The sequence below is a fragment of the Podarcis bocagei genome (genome assembly GCF_964188305.1).
Source record: "Podarcis bocagei genome assembly, chromosome: 1".
In the NCBI taxonomy this organism is placed as follows: Eukaryota; Metazoa; Chordata; class Lepidosauria; order Squamata; family Lacertidae; genus Podarcis; species Podarcis bocagei.
Genome location: NC_138125.1, coordinates 53,351,589 through 53,366,091, shown reverse-complemented (window position 1 = coordinate 53,366,091; position 14,503 = coordinate 53,351,589). Strand labels below are relative to the sequence as shown.

General features: G+C 44.6%; 1 protein-coding gene across 2 annotated transcripts in view; it reads left to right on the top strand.

The window, feature by feature from the left end:
* The first annotated feature begins 9,797 nt into the window (after positions 1-9,797).
* CRY2 (cryptochrome circadian regulator 2) overlaps positions 9,798-14,503 on the top strand; it is a 29,946-nt gene continuing 25,240 nt past the window's right edge. For both annotated transcript variants that reach the window (XR_014000961.1, XM_081165009.1), the window contains exon 1: positions 9,798-10,095. Coding sequence is in view for 1 of the 2 variants with exons in the window: in XM_081165009.1 (XP_081021135.1) it covers positions 9,875-10,095 (221 nt within the window). In the remaining variant the exon portion in view is untranslated. The remainder of the gene's footprint in view (positions 10,096-14,503) is intronic.

The following is a 14,503-nucleotide window of genomic DNA, read 5'->3' as shown; positions in this document are numbered from 1 at the left end:
TCTGTCATCTTAGTCCTCTTTTATTGTCTAACCTTGTATCCCTGTACCCTATTGCTTCTGGCAACCACAACATTTTAACATTCATTCAGTTTATAGTAGTCCTTAAGATAGCTTTTAAATTTTTTCCATTCTTCTTCCACCGTCTCTTTGCGTTGGTCACGGATTCTGCCTGTCATCTCAGCCAATGTCATATAGTCCATCACTTTCATCTGCCATTCTTCCAGAGTAGGTAAATCTTGTGTCTTCCAATACTTTGCGATGAGTATTCTTGCTGCTGTTGTGGCATACATAAAGAAATTTCTATCTTTCTTTGTCACCAATTGGCCGACAATGCCCAAGAGAAAGGCCTCTGGTTTTTTAGGAAATGTACATTTAAGTACCTTTTTCATTTCATTATAGATCATTTCCCAGAAGGCCTTTATCTTCGGGCATGTCCACCAAAGGTGATAGAAAGTACCTTCAGTCTCTTTACACTTCCAACATTTATTATCGGGCAAATGGTAGATTTTTGCCAGTTTGACTGGGGTCATGTACCACCTGTAAACCATTTTCATAATGTTTTCCTTTAAGGCATTACATGCCGTAAATTTGATACCGGTGTTCCATAACCATTCCCAGTCATCTGACATAATGTTGTGTCCAACATCCTGCGCCCACTTAATCATAGCAGATTTAACTGTTTCATCCTGTGTGTTCCATTTCAACAGCAAGTTATACATTCTAGATAAATTCTTAGTATTGGGTTCTAGCAATTCGGTCTCTAGTTTTGATTTCTCCACCTGGAAACCGATTTTCCTATCCTGTTTAAAAAATTCCATTATTTGGCGATATTGAAACCAATTTTCTACTTTGTGCTTCAATTTCTCCTGACTTTGTAGTTTAAACTTGTCTCCATCCTGTTCTAAGATTTCCCAATACTTCGGCCATCCGACCTCCATATTGAGTTTCTTCACTGCTTTAGCCTCCACTGGTGAAACCCATCTAGGGGTTTTATTTTCCAATAGGTCTTTGTATCTTATCCAAACATTAAATAATGCTTTTCTAACAATGTGATTTTTAAAAGTACTGTTAACTTTGTCATACCAAAGATATGCATGCCAACCAAAAGCATTATTGAAACCTTCCAGATCCAAGATGTCCGTGTTCTCGAGGAGCATCCATTCTTTCAGCCAGCAAAAAGCTGCTGCCTCATAGTACAATTTTAGGTCCGGCAGGGCAAAACCCCCTCTTTCTTTAGCGTCAGTCAGTATTTTGAATTTAATTCGGGGCTTTTTGCCCTGCCAGACAAATTTCGAAATGTCTTTGTGCCACCTCTTAAAACATTCCATCTTGTCAAGAATCTGCAAGGTCTGAAACAAAAATAACATTCTAGGCAATACATTCATTTTAATTACTGCAATTCGGCCTAACATTGACAGTTTCAGATTTGACCATATTTCTAAATCTTTTTTAATCTCTGACCAACATTTTTCATAATTGTCCTTATACAAATTGACATTCTTAGGTGTTAAATAAACCCCTAGGTATTTGACCTTCTTGACCACTGTTAAACCTGTTTCCTCCTGAAATTTCTCCTTTTCCATATCTGTTAGGTTTTTCCCTAAAACTTTAGTTTTTTGCTTATTCAACTTAAATCCAGCTACCTGGCCAAATTGTTGTATTATTTCTAAGACCCTTTTCGTACTAGTGTTTGGCTCTTGCAAAGTCAATACTAGGTCATCTGCATACGCTCTTAACTTATAATGTTTAGCTCCGACCTGCACACCTTTGACCTGCTGGTCATTTCTTATCATATTCAGCAACACCTCCAGAACCGAAATGAAAAGTAATGGGGAAATTGGGCACCCCTGTCGTGTTCCTTTTTCTATCTTAAGTTCCTCAGTCACAACATTATTTACAATCAGTTTAGCTTTTTGTTCAGAATATATTGCAGCCATACCATTCTCAAAACCCTGGCCTACCCCCATCCCATGAAGATTCTTCCTCATAAAACTCCAAGAGATGTTATCAAAGGCTTTCTCCGCATCCACAAAGATCAATACTGCTTTAGTGTTTATATTCACCTCCAGCTTTTCCAAGATGTCTATTACATTCCTTACATTGTCTGCTAGGTGTCTTTTAGGGAGAAAGCCTGCTTGGTCTTTATGAATCTTCTCCATCAAAACTCTTTTAAATCTTTTTGCCAAAATGTCTGCAAAAATTTTGTAATCCACATTAAGGAGTGATATTGGGCGGTAGTTCTTGAGTTGGGTCTTTTCAGTCTCTGACTTTGGTATGAGTGAAATATATGCCTCTTTCCACGATTCAGGTGCCCTTTTTCCCTCAAGAATCTCATTACAAACTTCTCTTAGTGGTTGAATCAGCCATTCCTTCAGCGATTTGTAGTATCTAGAAGTCAGTCCATCTGGTCCCGGAGATTTGCCCAGTTGCATATTCTGAATGGCAGCCTCTATCTCTTGTTCTGAGATTCTCTGGTTCAAGTCCATCTTACTTTGCTGAGAGATATTTTGTAATCCATATCTTCCAAGGAATTTGTCTATATCTTCTTCATTTTGCGGGCCTTGGGTGTAGAGTTTTTTGAAATAACTTAAAAAGCAATTTCTAATTTCATTGGGTTTAGATATGTTCTTTCCATCCACCTCTAGGCTTGTAACTGTATTTAGTTTCTGCCTTTTCTTCAATTGCCATGCCAAAAGTTTACCACATTTATTTGCTGATTCAAAAGTCTTTTGCTTCATTTGCTTTATCTTCCATTCAATCTCTTGGTTCATCAATTCCATATATTGAGTTTGATATAACTTGATCTCTCTTAAAATGTCCTGAGACTTTGGTTTTGTTCTTAATTTCCTCTCTCCTTCCTTTATCATTTCCAAGATCTTCTCTTTTTTCTCATTTTGTTTTTTCCTCTTTATTGAATTTTGTTGAATCAAAAATCCTCTCATAACCGCTTTACTTGCGTCCCAGATCACTCTTTTCTCCACGTCGGTCCTCAAATTTATTTCAAAATAGTCTTTTAGGGTCTTTTGGGCCTTCGTGAGAATCTCCTTATCTCGAAAGAGGGTGTCATTCATTCTCCATCTAAATTGACCAGTTATTGTGAGTTTCATCTCCATCTTCACGGCGTTATGGTCGGAGCAAGTTTTTGGGCAGATTTCCACTTTCTTAATCTTTGGAGCCAGTCCACTAGTAACCCAGATTTGGTCAATTCTGGTCCAGGTCATCATTGCTTGGGAGAAAAAGGTTCCCTCCCTCTCCAGAGGGTTCCTTGTTCTCCAAATGTCTATCAAGTCCATGTTTTCTGTCATTTCGAAAAAAGTCTTAGGGAGTCTCCCTTCTTTAGTGACTGTTAGTCTTTGTGCCTTGTCCATATTAGTGGAGACCACGCCATTCATGTCTCCCATGATTATCATATTGTAATCCAGATAGTCCGTCAAAGTTTCATGAAGTCTCTTAAAGAAGTCAGATTTGCCTTCATTTGGTGCATAAATTCCAACAACTAAAAATTTTTCTCCTTGTACTTGTATCTCCACAGCCAGATATCTCCCTTGTTCATCTTTGAATATCATTTTTGGAGCCCATTTCTCCTTCACATATATTACCACTCCTCTCTTCTTAACTTTGTCTGATGAAATAAATTCTTGTCCTAGCCTTTTATTTGTGAGTAATCTCCTGTGGGCTCTGGTTATGTGAGTTTCTTGTAAACATATCAAGTCCAATTGTTCTCTGTTCAAAATATGAAATACTTGTCTTCTCTTCAAAGGCCCATTCAGTCCATTACAATTCCAACTAAGGAATTGCAAAGCCATCTTGTTATTTTCTTAAGGCTCCTCCAACAGCTCCAAGTTGTTGCTCTTCTTCTGATGGTGGTGGTTTTTGTCCAAACGAGAGATTCAGGATATCCAGTGCTCTCCTCTGTTCTGCAAGTACGTCCACAGTCCCCTTCTGTAGGTCCTCCTGGTATCTTGCCAAAAATTTGTCTTTATCTTGAATTGTCTTTATTTTCACTTTCTTTGCCTTGTAGTCGAATAACAGTCCTTGTGGGAACTCCCACCTGAAGCGGATAGAATTTTTCTTTAACAAAAGAACCAAATCCTTGTAGAAGTTTCTTAAATCCAAAATGTATTTTGGTATGTCTTTAAAGATCTGTACAGCTGAATTTCCAATTTGCAAGGCCTTTTCAAAGTGTAGTCCTAAAATTTTATCTCTTTCCTCCTTAGATCTGAGTGTGATCAGACAATCTCTCGGTGTCTTTCTATCTTGCTTTTTACCCAGTCTAAAGGCAGTTGTGATTTTGAATTCGTCTTCCTCAAGGTCCCAGCAATCCGCAAACTCCCGTGTCAAATATTCCACAAGGTTGTCTCTTTCATTCTCCGGAATCAGTCTTAATTTTAAGTTTCTCTCTTTCCTCTGTAACTCCCACAAGGCCAAAGTTGCATCATGCTCATAGACCTTCTTGGCAAGTGGCTCTAATTTCTCCTGCGTCTCTCCAGCAGTGGCTTTGGCCTCTTCGGCAATTTGACGCGTGGTGGCGTTTTCCTCGACCAGTTTGTTTATAGATTCTGTATTCTGGTTTAATCTTGTTGATATTTCTGTTAATTTTTGTGTGTTCTCTGAAGTCTGTTTTGTCAGAGACTCCAGAGTCTGGTTTATCTTAAGCAAGGCTTCTGTCACAGCTTCCATAGAAACGGCTGCTCCTTTGTCTTGTCCTGTTGTTCCAGCTAATCCGGCTGTTACGCCTGAGATTGAGCCTCTTTTCTTTGCTTGTTGCAGCTGCAACTGTTGTTGTTGTTGTTGTTGCTTGGTCTTGGCTCTTGTAACTATCTCTTCTTGTGGTCCACTCATGTCAAGGTCAATTCCCACGGGATTTATTCTCCCTTGGAAAATTCCACTGTCTTAGGCCGTGCCGGACTTTACTTTATCCTCTAGAGGGAGCAAATCAAAATGGCCATAGAAGGAAGTTTCCAAATACAAGAACAAAGGAGACAGTCCAAGATGTAGAAAGAAAGGAGATTAACACAGTCAAAGTCAATGTTGCTAAAGTCTTATAACTTCCAATTGCCACAGTTACCCAGTATACTGTTTATACTGTTTCTTCTTATAATGTACAAAAGTCAGGCACTGTGGAAACTTTGTATCAAGGTGTCACTTCACAGGGAAAAGTCAGCTCAGTGTACTAAAAAGGCAGACCGTTTCAAGCTTTCAAATAGATGAGATAGCAGAGGTTTTTTCCTCCAAATAAATCATGCAGTTGTTAGTCAAATTCACCTCCCCTCTGCCCTGCTTGCTAGAGGGGAGATCAAGGGTCTAAATGTCCGGTTTATATGATCAAAGAGCAGGTCTAAACGGATGCAAGTTTAGAGTTCCGTTGCTTTCACTTTCATGCAGTCGGGGGGAGGCAGACTTCCTTTGTTTAAATCTCCCCGTTTTTAGCCCAATTTCTGAAATTTAAAGGGTCCCGATTGTTTTCCAGCTCTTACTCACGGGAATTCAGTCCAGATTTTCTTTTCAGGAAGGAATCGGCGCTCTCCGCTTATGGCGACGCGGCTTCACTTCGCAGGCTGGGTAGCGACTCTCAGCACCGCGCTCTCTCCCGATGTCGATCCGTAGCCTTTAAAAAGGCTCTTTCACGGTACCGGGGGGCGCGAAGGTGCCCACCGAGTCTCCTTGTTCTCAGGCTTCAGCGCCTGGGATTTTAGGGGTCCCCCGCTCGCCGTAGCGGGTAAGACCCGAACTTGCGAAGCAGTCCTTCTCCGGAGCTCGGAGGTAGGACCGCCATTAAGCGCTGGCACCGACCGGAAGTCCCCACAAGTCTATCGCTCTTAACCACTACACCACACTGGGAGATGTTGAGATGTTGGTTACCTACAGGCATCTGGGAGAAAGGATGCTGCACCAGATGTGCCATTTGGCCTGATCCAACAGGCTCTTCTTATGTTCCTAAATCTTTCTTGTAGGTCTTAGAAACAGCGTTCAAGAGACCTGTCATAAATTGGCAAACACCGTTCACAAGTGGGCCAGCATCACTTGAGACAGCATTTTTCCACAGAAGGAATTAATGCAGATCAAATCTTTACACAGGCTGTGCCTTTATACTATCCCACCCCACTTTCAAGCCCATCATTAAATAAGCATATAGCCATTATTTATTAGTTATTTACTTAAATCAACTTGCTTACATTTTCATATTGACAAAACTCAATATAAGTTCCTTTTTGAGTGTAGGAAGAATTTACAATATCATGGCAGACATTCCTACAAGGAAAAAGCATCTTTAATATTTTTAACAGTAACACCAAAATCACCTTAAAAAAAAAATTCTACATGTTGCAGATTCAGCTCTTCCCTACAGTATTATGTATTTGTTCTACTTTCTAAAAGAGTGTAGTGGCAAACCTACATACCAGAGGCAAAGGTGGATGAAGTAATGAACGCAAATTTTATCTTGGAACAGTAGACACACACCTCTAGCCTCTATCCAGGCAAGCAAGAGGCATGTTCAGACTTTAAGGAAACATCCCAGATGAGTAAAAACACTCAAGGTGTGAAGCAGGGTGTGATCTGGGTAGCGTTTTGAGTGCCAAGAGGGGCACTTTCATTCCCCATGCCTAAGGCTCCCTGGCTTAGGAAGGAGCCACTGAGTAACCTCTGTAGCAGAACAGATACTTCTCTCTGTGCTCCTTTGCTGCCCTGACTTATTGGATGTTCCCTTTGCACAGGGTTGAATCCAGCACGTATAATGCATGGGGAGGGGGGTCTCATTAGTATTTTTAACCTGAAGGTTGGGATTGTCACTGTCTTGGACTCCTTGCAGGCAATGGATATGTGCCCTTTTGTTGCTGGCAAAGCTCAAGTCGAAGCTGTTAAAAGAGGATGATTGCAGGAAGAGGACACACTATTGCTCTTGGCCTTGCCAGAAGACAGCATTTATAGGAGGCCTCAGCTGAGCAAACACTCATTTATGGTGAATAATAAAGTTTCTACTGTATGTAAACCCACAGCGCCACTGAGAGCACGAAGAAATGTGGAGCCAAGAAAGGAAGGCAGCAAGAAGGGTACAGTTGAAAGTGCAAGCAGTGTTGATCCAAGACTTAATCCTGATCAAACCCACCATGTGGCAGCAGATGAGGTGGCCGCCTTCCGGCCATTCTCTGGAATTCCCTCACAGCCCCCCATTAATCATTCCTATCCTCCTGAGTCTGGTCATGGCAATGCTCGCTTGCGTTGCTTGCCTGGGCTGCCTTCTCTAAATATGATGGTGTCGTTGAACAAGGCCCTTGACCAAGTGAGCAGGCAGAGGGGCAACCAGCCCAGCTCACATACTCTGCCAGGCACCGTGAACGTTACGTTTGCTGTTCTGTGCATGGGATGGGTGTAGGTGCCACTGCTGCTGTGTTGCACCATTTGTCAGAGAGGGAACTAGGAGCCGCCCAGCAGACTGATGAGCAAGTGGCAGCAAGGTATTAAACGACAGAGCCCTGTGCCCCGTAAGCTAGTCTGTGTGTCAGTGTTCAGGTGAGGCTCAGTTGCTGGTGGGCTTCTTTGAATGGAGAGTGGGTGACAGCCTGTCCTTTGCCTCTGGCAGCAAAATTGCTTTTGGCTGGCTCTGGGTGCAACTATGTATATCACCTGGGTGTATCTCATGTATGATGTGTTCCTTGACATCAGGAATAAGGCTGGCAATTTTTGGAGTGGAGGCTGGAAGAGATCCTGCACCTTTAAGAAGGATGGGACAATCTGGCGGGTGATTACCTCACTACAGCTTGTTGTGCAGCAGTTAAAGGTCCCACCCTACATTAGGAAGGGAATCCCTTTAGTTCCCATAGCTCAGACACTGCCTTGAATAGAACTCCTTTGCAATGACTCCTTGTTTTGCTGGAAGGAGAAGGTGCTACTCCCTGTTTTAAATGAGCCCGTCTCACCATAGGAACAGATTACAGGTTACCAAACCAAAGGCTTAGGTAACCTATAACTCTGCTGGCAAATCACTGAAAGCCACTGGGTCCAGCCTCCAATCCTGAGGCAGGATCTTCCTTGGATTAGTTCCTGCATGGACTAGCACACATAACTCACACATGTGCCAAATCATCCAGGTGTTCACTAAACTAGTTTTCCTAACTTTTCAGACTGTCACTGCTTTTACTGTTTTTAAAAGCAGCTGGATGGACAGATATCAATAGGCAATAATGTTTCTCTCCATGCTGTGAAAAACTTCACCAGCTGATTCTGCACACAGAGTTCCTGTTGAAGTCACAAGAGCAAGCCAGGCAATTTGTTTTTGCTTTTCCCCCCTCTGGTCAGTCAGCAACCCAACATAAAGTAAATGGCTCCAGTTGCCTTAATTAAGCACATTAAGCTACTGGAGAAGACGAAAGCCAAACTCTTTTGAAAGACACTACAAAGTTTAAAGCCTACACATGTATATTCAAGAAATAAGATGTGTTGATTTAAACAAGACTTATTCCCAGTGAAGTAGATATAGGATGGCAATCACAACAAACACACGTCAGACCAAAAGGAGGGTATTTTTATATTTTTGTATTCACCATTAATATTTAGTTTGAAGTAAATTTCACTGGGATCAACTCTCCAAAAAGTGTATACGACAGGAAGACAGCCTTGCTGTTAATGTGAAAAACGCCCTTAATATTCCAATCTAATTGTAAGCAAGTTTATCTGGAAGTAAAAAAAAAAAATTGTTTCATTAACTTTCAAAGAATTATGCATAGATCTCAGATATAACTATTTTCTAATGCCTTTCCTAGATACTGTTCTCTCCACCCCACCCCCCCACCTCTGCACCCTTCCCTGTCCACATAAGGTACTGCACTGATCACAGGAGTGCTACAGGATGTTGTGATGACCTTATAACCTGCGTTTAAAGATTGCATAAATGCACGGACAGACCTGCTGCAGGCAACGAGCCAATGCTAATAGCTGGGAACATAACCTCCATGTGTCAACAGTGTGCCTTTGAAGACCAGATGCCAGAGACAAACAGCAGTTAGACTGCTTTGCTTGTGTGCCGTTCCCCAGTTTTAGACTGTACACATGCAGACAGGGTTAGGCGTGCCCGCTTTAAGCACACCTCAAAACAGAAAGGAACTGAAGGGAGAAATGAATCAGCGAGGCACTTTTGTGGGTTGCCTCATTTGCGAAAAACACGCCGGTCTGTTGTTGAATCATAGAACTTTAGAGTTGGAAGGTACCCCAGGGGTCATCTAGTCCCACCCCCTGCAATGGCTAACACGGGGCTCGAATCCACGACCCTGAGATTAAGCGTGTTATGCTCTACCGACTGAACTATCCCGTAGGATGGATATTAACTGTGTGTCCGGGGCACGTTTTCACACACAAAACCGGCCCGATTTTCAGCCCATAGCTGTCAACCTTCCCTTTTTTGCGGGAAATTCCCTTATTCCAGCCCCGTTTCCCGCTGCTATCCCGGATTCTTAGATATCCCGTAGACTGTCCCCGGGACTGATCCCTTATTTTCAAATCTGAAAGTTGACAGCTATGTTTCAACCAGCGCTTCAGCTCGAAAGGCATGTACGGTTCGGGATCTCGGAGGGGCTGCCCCACCTGCCTGCCCCGCCTGCTCTTTGGTAAGGTTCTCCCTTGTGCGGCGCGGCCTCCGCCCCCGGCAGCTACACGCCGCAGAAACGTGCCGCGCCGCATCCCTGGAACGTGTATGTAGCCTGGCCGTGTTATGTAGCACGGGCGGCCAATAGGCTTCGCGGGGCGGAGCTTCTGCGAGCGAGCTCCGGGCGGGAGGGACCGCGCCAAGTGTGGCGGTTGGGAACCGGGCGGGGCACAGCGCGCCTGACAGACACGGGCGGCGGTTGTGCTTCTTCTGGCGGCTGCGTTGCTTGACGGAATGGCGACTGCTTTCCCAATGGGCCCGGGCTCTCGGACCTCGGGCGGCCGCGACGCCCGCACCACCGACGGCTGCTCCGTGCATTGGTTCCGCCGCGGCTTGCGGCTCCACGACAACCCCGCGCTGCAGGCGGCCATCCGAGAGGGCGGCCCCGTGCGCTGCATCTACATCTTGGACCCCTGGTTCGCGGCCTCCTCGGCTGTGGGCATCAACCGCTGGCGGTGAGCGAGCGAGCGAGGGGAGGGGGAGGCATCGCGAGTGGGCGCGCGGGGTTCGCGGGGCGGGGGAGTTGGGGATGGAAAATTGGCGCGAGCTGGGGCGCGAGGACGTAGGAAGAGAGGCTGCCTCTCACCCCCGTGCCCCGACGCGGAGAGTGTTGGCAGACGTGCCCAGGGGGGTGTAAAGTTTTGAGAAACAGGAGAGCGGGCTCAAGAAAAGAAAAGGTGAAGCTCCGCCCGTCAGTGGCCTAAAATACAGTGGTACCTCAGGTTAAGTACTTAATTCGTTCCGGAGGTTCGTACTTAACCTGAAACTGTTCTTAACCTGAAGTACCACTTTAGCTAATGGGGCCTCCTGCTGCCGCCGCGCCGCTGCTGCGCGATTTCTGTTCTCATCCTGAAGCAAAGTTCTTAACCCGAGGTAATATTTCTGGGTTAGCGGAGTCTGTAACCTGAAGCGTATGTAACCTGAGGTACCACTGTAAAACGCCCCAGACTTAGCTGGACTACAAGGCCCCCCTGCAGGTTAACTCGGTCGCCTTGCTGACGTGGAGCCCGTGGGAGTAATCGATAACTTACGCGGCGCGAGAACTGCGCGGCAGGGCGTAGAGAATCGATAGGGGGCGCCATGTGTGTGGGGGGGGGTTAAGCCCAGTGGGGACGAGGCTTGAGCTTGGGACTTCCAGACGCAGCTCTCTTCGGCTGCGGGTTCGGCTCCAGCCTGCTGGTGTTAGGAGCCGCGTAGGAGGCTCGCAGCGATGCCCAGGCGAAGTCTTGCGCCCGGTTAAATAACAGGCGCGCGGAGTGTGTCGCTGCAGGCGGGCGCGTGAAAGACGTCAGAAAAACCGGAGGAAGGGAAGAAGGAGCAGAAAATGAGGGGAAACCAGCTTATGAAACAAAAGGAGTGTCAGCGTTGCATCTGTTTTCATGCGTCTGTTACGTGTGTGTGTTGGGGGGGGGGAGACGTGGGTGGCTCAGTGATTTACATTGGGCCTGCCAGTAGGAAGGTCGGCGGTTCGAATCCCCGCGACAGGATGAGCTCCCGTTGCTCTGTCCCAGCTCCTGCCAGCCTAGCAGTTCGAAAGCATGCCAGTGCGAGTAGATGTTGCAACAGAAGCGGGTTAGTCATGCTGGCCACATGACCCGGAGAGCTGTCTGTTGACAAACTTCGGCTCCCTCAGCCTGAAAGCAAGACGAGTGCTGCAACCCCCTAGTTGCCTTTGAACTTAACCATGGGGGCGGGGAGTGTTGTTGTAAAGATGACATCACAAGTACAGTATCCAATAGGATTTTCTGGTGTTTACACTTCGGATTTCTTGCATCATGTTCTTTTCTGGATTTCAACAAGTAAATTGGAGCATCCAAAGATTCTGTTCTTTTGCCATAGAGTACAGTGGTACCTCAGGTTACATACACTTCAGGTTACAGACTCCGCTAACCCAGAAATAGTACCTCGGGTTAAGAACTTTGCTTCAGGATGAGAACAGAGATTTACGGTAGCAGCGCAGCGGCAGTGGGAGGTCCCATTAGCTAAACTGGTGCTTCAGGTTAAGAACAGTTTCAGGTTAAGAACGGACCTCCAGAATGAATTTGGTACTTAACCCGAGGTACCATTGTATTCTGTTTATTTCCAAAGGTAATATGCCTTGTGTCTGTTAAGGAAGGCCACGTATGGCCTCACTGCCCAAAGACTGTAGTCAGGTTAATGGAGCATGCTTGAAAATAAGCTCACAAAAGTTACTTGCAGGTTTTTAAAAAATTACTAGCCATTTTGTGGGATTGGCAGCAGGGAAAGATGGAGCTGCATTGCTGTGTTGGGCCTGGGGAAGAGGGCTTTCCTTGTCCAGCAGCATGCTTTGTTTTTGTCCAGGACATGGATGAAGGACAAAGTGCTCTTGTCCTCTGCCAGCCCACTCACCTGCATGGAATTCAAAGCACTCATCTGCATGGAATTTCTAGTTGCCTGTAGCTACTAGGCTAGTGCCTAAATATAAGGCTGTTATTGAACAAATACTATTTCACTGATGCTGCCTAAAGAGAAGCCCGCCCCATCCCGCCCCCCACAATTATGGAAACCAACTAAGGGAAGCACCTTACTTGCCCCTTCGATTGCCACTACCCTAAGGACAAGGATGTCTCTCCTCCCCACAACTGAATCATATCTGGCATCCTTTCTGACTGCCTAAATACATCAAAAGACATTTGGAGCAATATTTAAGCAACCATGGAGGCTATTAATCTTTTTATAACATACGACAGCAACAAAACAAGTTGAAACTAGGGGTGGGATTTGCCTAATGATACCCTTTAACAGAAACCCTGTCTTGTGCAAGGACTTCCCCTTGAGCTCCAGGGCACCCCCTCCTTCTCCCCCCCCCCCAGCATCCTCCAAAATTGGATCAGAGGGTAAAGAGAACCCCCAGAATGCTTGCAGGGGTGGGAAGTTTGTAATAGTACAACAATGAATCCCACCCTTGATACTTTTATTTTGCTTGTGCTTTTAAGGGAAAGCAAATATCATCTAAAAATGTCTTTTCACAGTACTAGCTGCTATGTTGCGTGGCTTTGTTTAAATTTCTTTTAATCTTGAAAACAGGGAGCTTGTTAGGGTCGCAATACACAAAATACTTCTCTGGAACAAATGGAACATAAACTAATTCTCTCCATACGTGCTGTAAGTTCAGTAGGCCATACCCATGTAAAATAATTTAGGCTGTTTGTAATTTGAGAGTAGTTTTGTGAGTAATTCCTATGTTATGTTTGTGTCCCCCTCTGTACTTCTAACAGAATAATACACTTTGAAAACCACCACTTAGCTGTGAATATGTTCACCCTCTAAAAAAATATGGAAAAAATGAGATTGCTGGAGCAGCTGTAAAAGGGAGTAAATCTGTTGTTGGCAGCTGGCATAGCTGCTGGAATGATGCTGTCATTTTAGGATAGGCTGCACCTTGTCTAATAAGACATTCTTGTTCTACTAGTTTGGAAATACCTGAAGTGTATACTTAATGTAGTTTCAACATACAGAATCCTAGGTGAAGAAGCTGGGAAAGCCCTGTTATGGCATGCTTAGTTTGGCTCAGGATTATTCTATGTTTAAGTCAGAGAAATACCTTGTGAGACTTGAGATGTAATTTGGCTACTTTAAGAGAGTTCACTTGGGGCAGAAGAATATCACTTGCAACAGATACATAGCTAACATTTTGGACATAATCTTTTACATGTACATCATTAATATAGAAAGAGGCTTACCTGTCTTCCAGAGTTTTTTACATAGTTTTTGAAGGTAAAAATTACACCCTGGCACAGTTTTTCCTCCAGATTTATTTTTTAACTAACAGCGAAAGGAACCCGAAGCCTTTGGAGTGCAGCGCGAGTTCCCGCTGTGCTCCAAAGGCTTCAGGTGGCTATCCCTGAAGCCTTTGGAGCGCAGCGGGACCTCGCGCTGCGCTCCAAAGGCTTCGGGTTCCTTTCACTGAAGCCAGGAGAGCAAGACTCTCCTGGCTTCAGCAGAGAGGGAGAACTGCACAGCGCCCCTTCAGCGAAGCGGGAGGAGAAATGGAAGGGGCTCCGTTTCTCCTGCCGCTTCGCTGAAAGGGCGCTGAGCAGAGGGGGGGGGGAGGATTTTTTTTTCTTGTTCTCCCCCTCTAAAACAAGGTGCGTCCTGTGGTCGGGTGCGTCCTATGGAGCGAAAAATACGGTATATACTGTGCTGCAAAATAAATTTTAAAACTCTCTAAGAAGATTAAATAATATAAAATAGTCATAGGAAAATACCCATAAAATCAAACTTAAAAACAAGTATACATAATAAAATATAGCTAAAATCAAGTCACAACAAATGTATATAATAAAAATACATATTTTCATTTGATTGCGTGAGCAGAACTTTAGCAGCCATTAAGAAAGGTGCAATGAATGGGCCTTCCTAATATTAAAAGTTCCAGAGAGCAGGTTCTTCACACTAAAGGATAGATTCCTCAAAAGGCAAAATGAGTATTATGTGGTACTTATAAAAGCACTAGTTCCGTAGATTAAAATGGTCAAGCGATTGGGCAAGGTGATCCTTGAAGTAAACTGATCCCAAGTTTTTGTCGACTTTATAACCTAACACCTTGAATTTGGCCCAGTAACAAATGGGAAGCTAGTGCAGGTCTCACTCCTGTTAGCAATTTGGTTCAGCATTCTGTGCTAACTGCAGGTTTTGGACCAATCAGAGGGGAAGCCAGTGCCTGGACTATTGTAGTCAAACTGTCTTTGTCCAGGAAGGACCGTGGCTTATGTATGAGTCGAAGCTGATAAAAGGTGCTCCTAGTTACTGGGGCCACCTCCAATGACAAAGCTGGATTCATAAGCCATCCCAAAATGCATACTTGCTCCTTCAGGTGGATGTAAACTGACCAATTTCTTG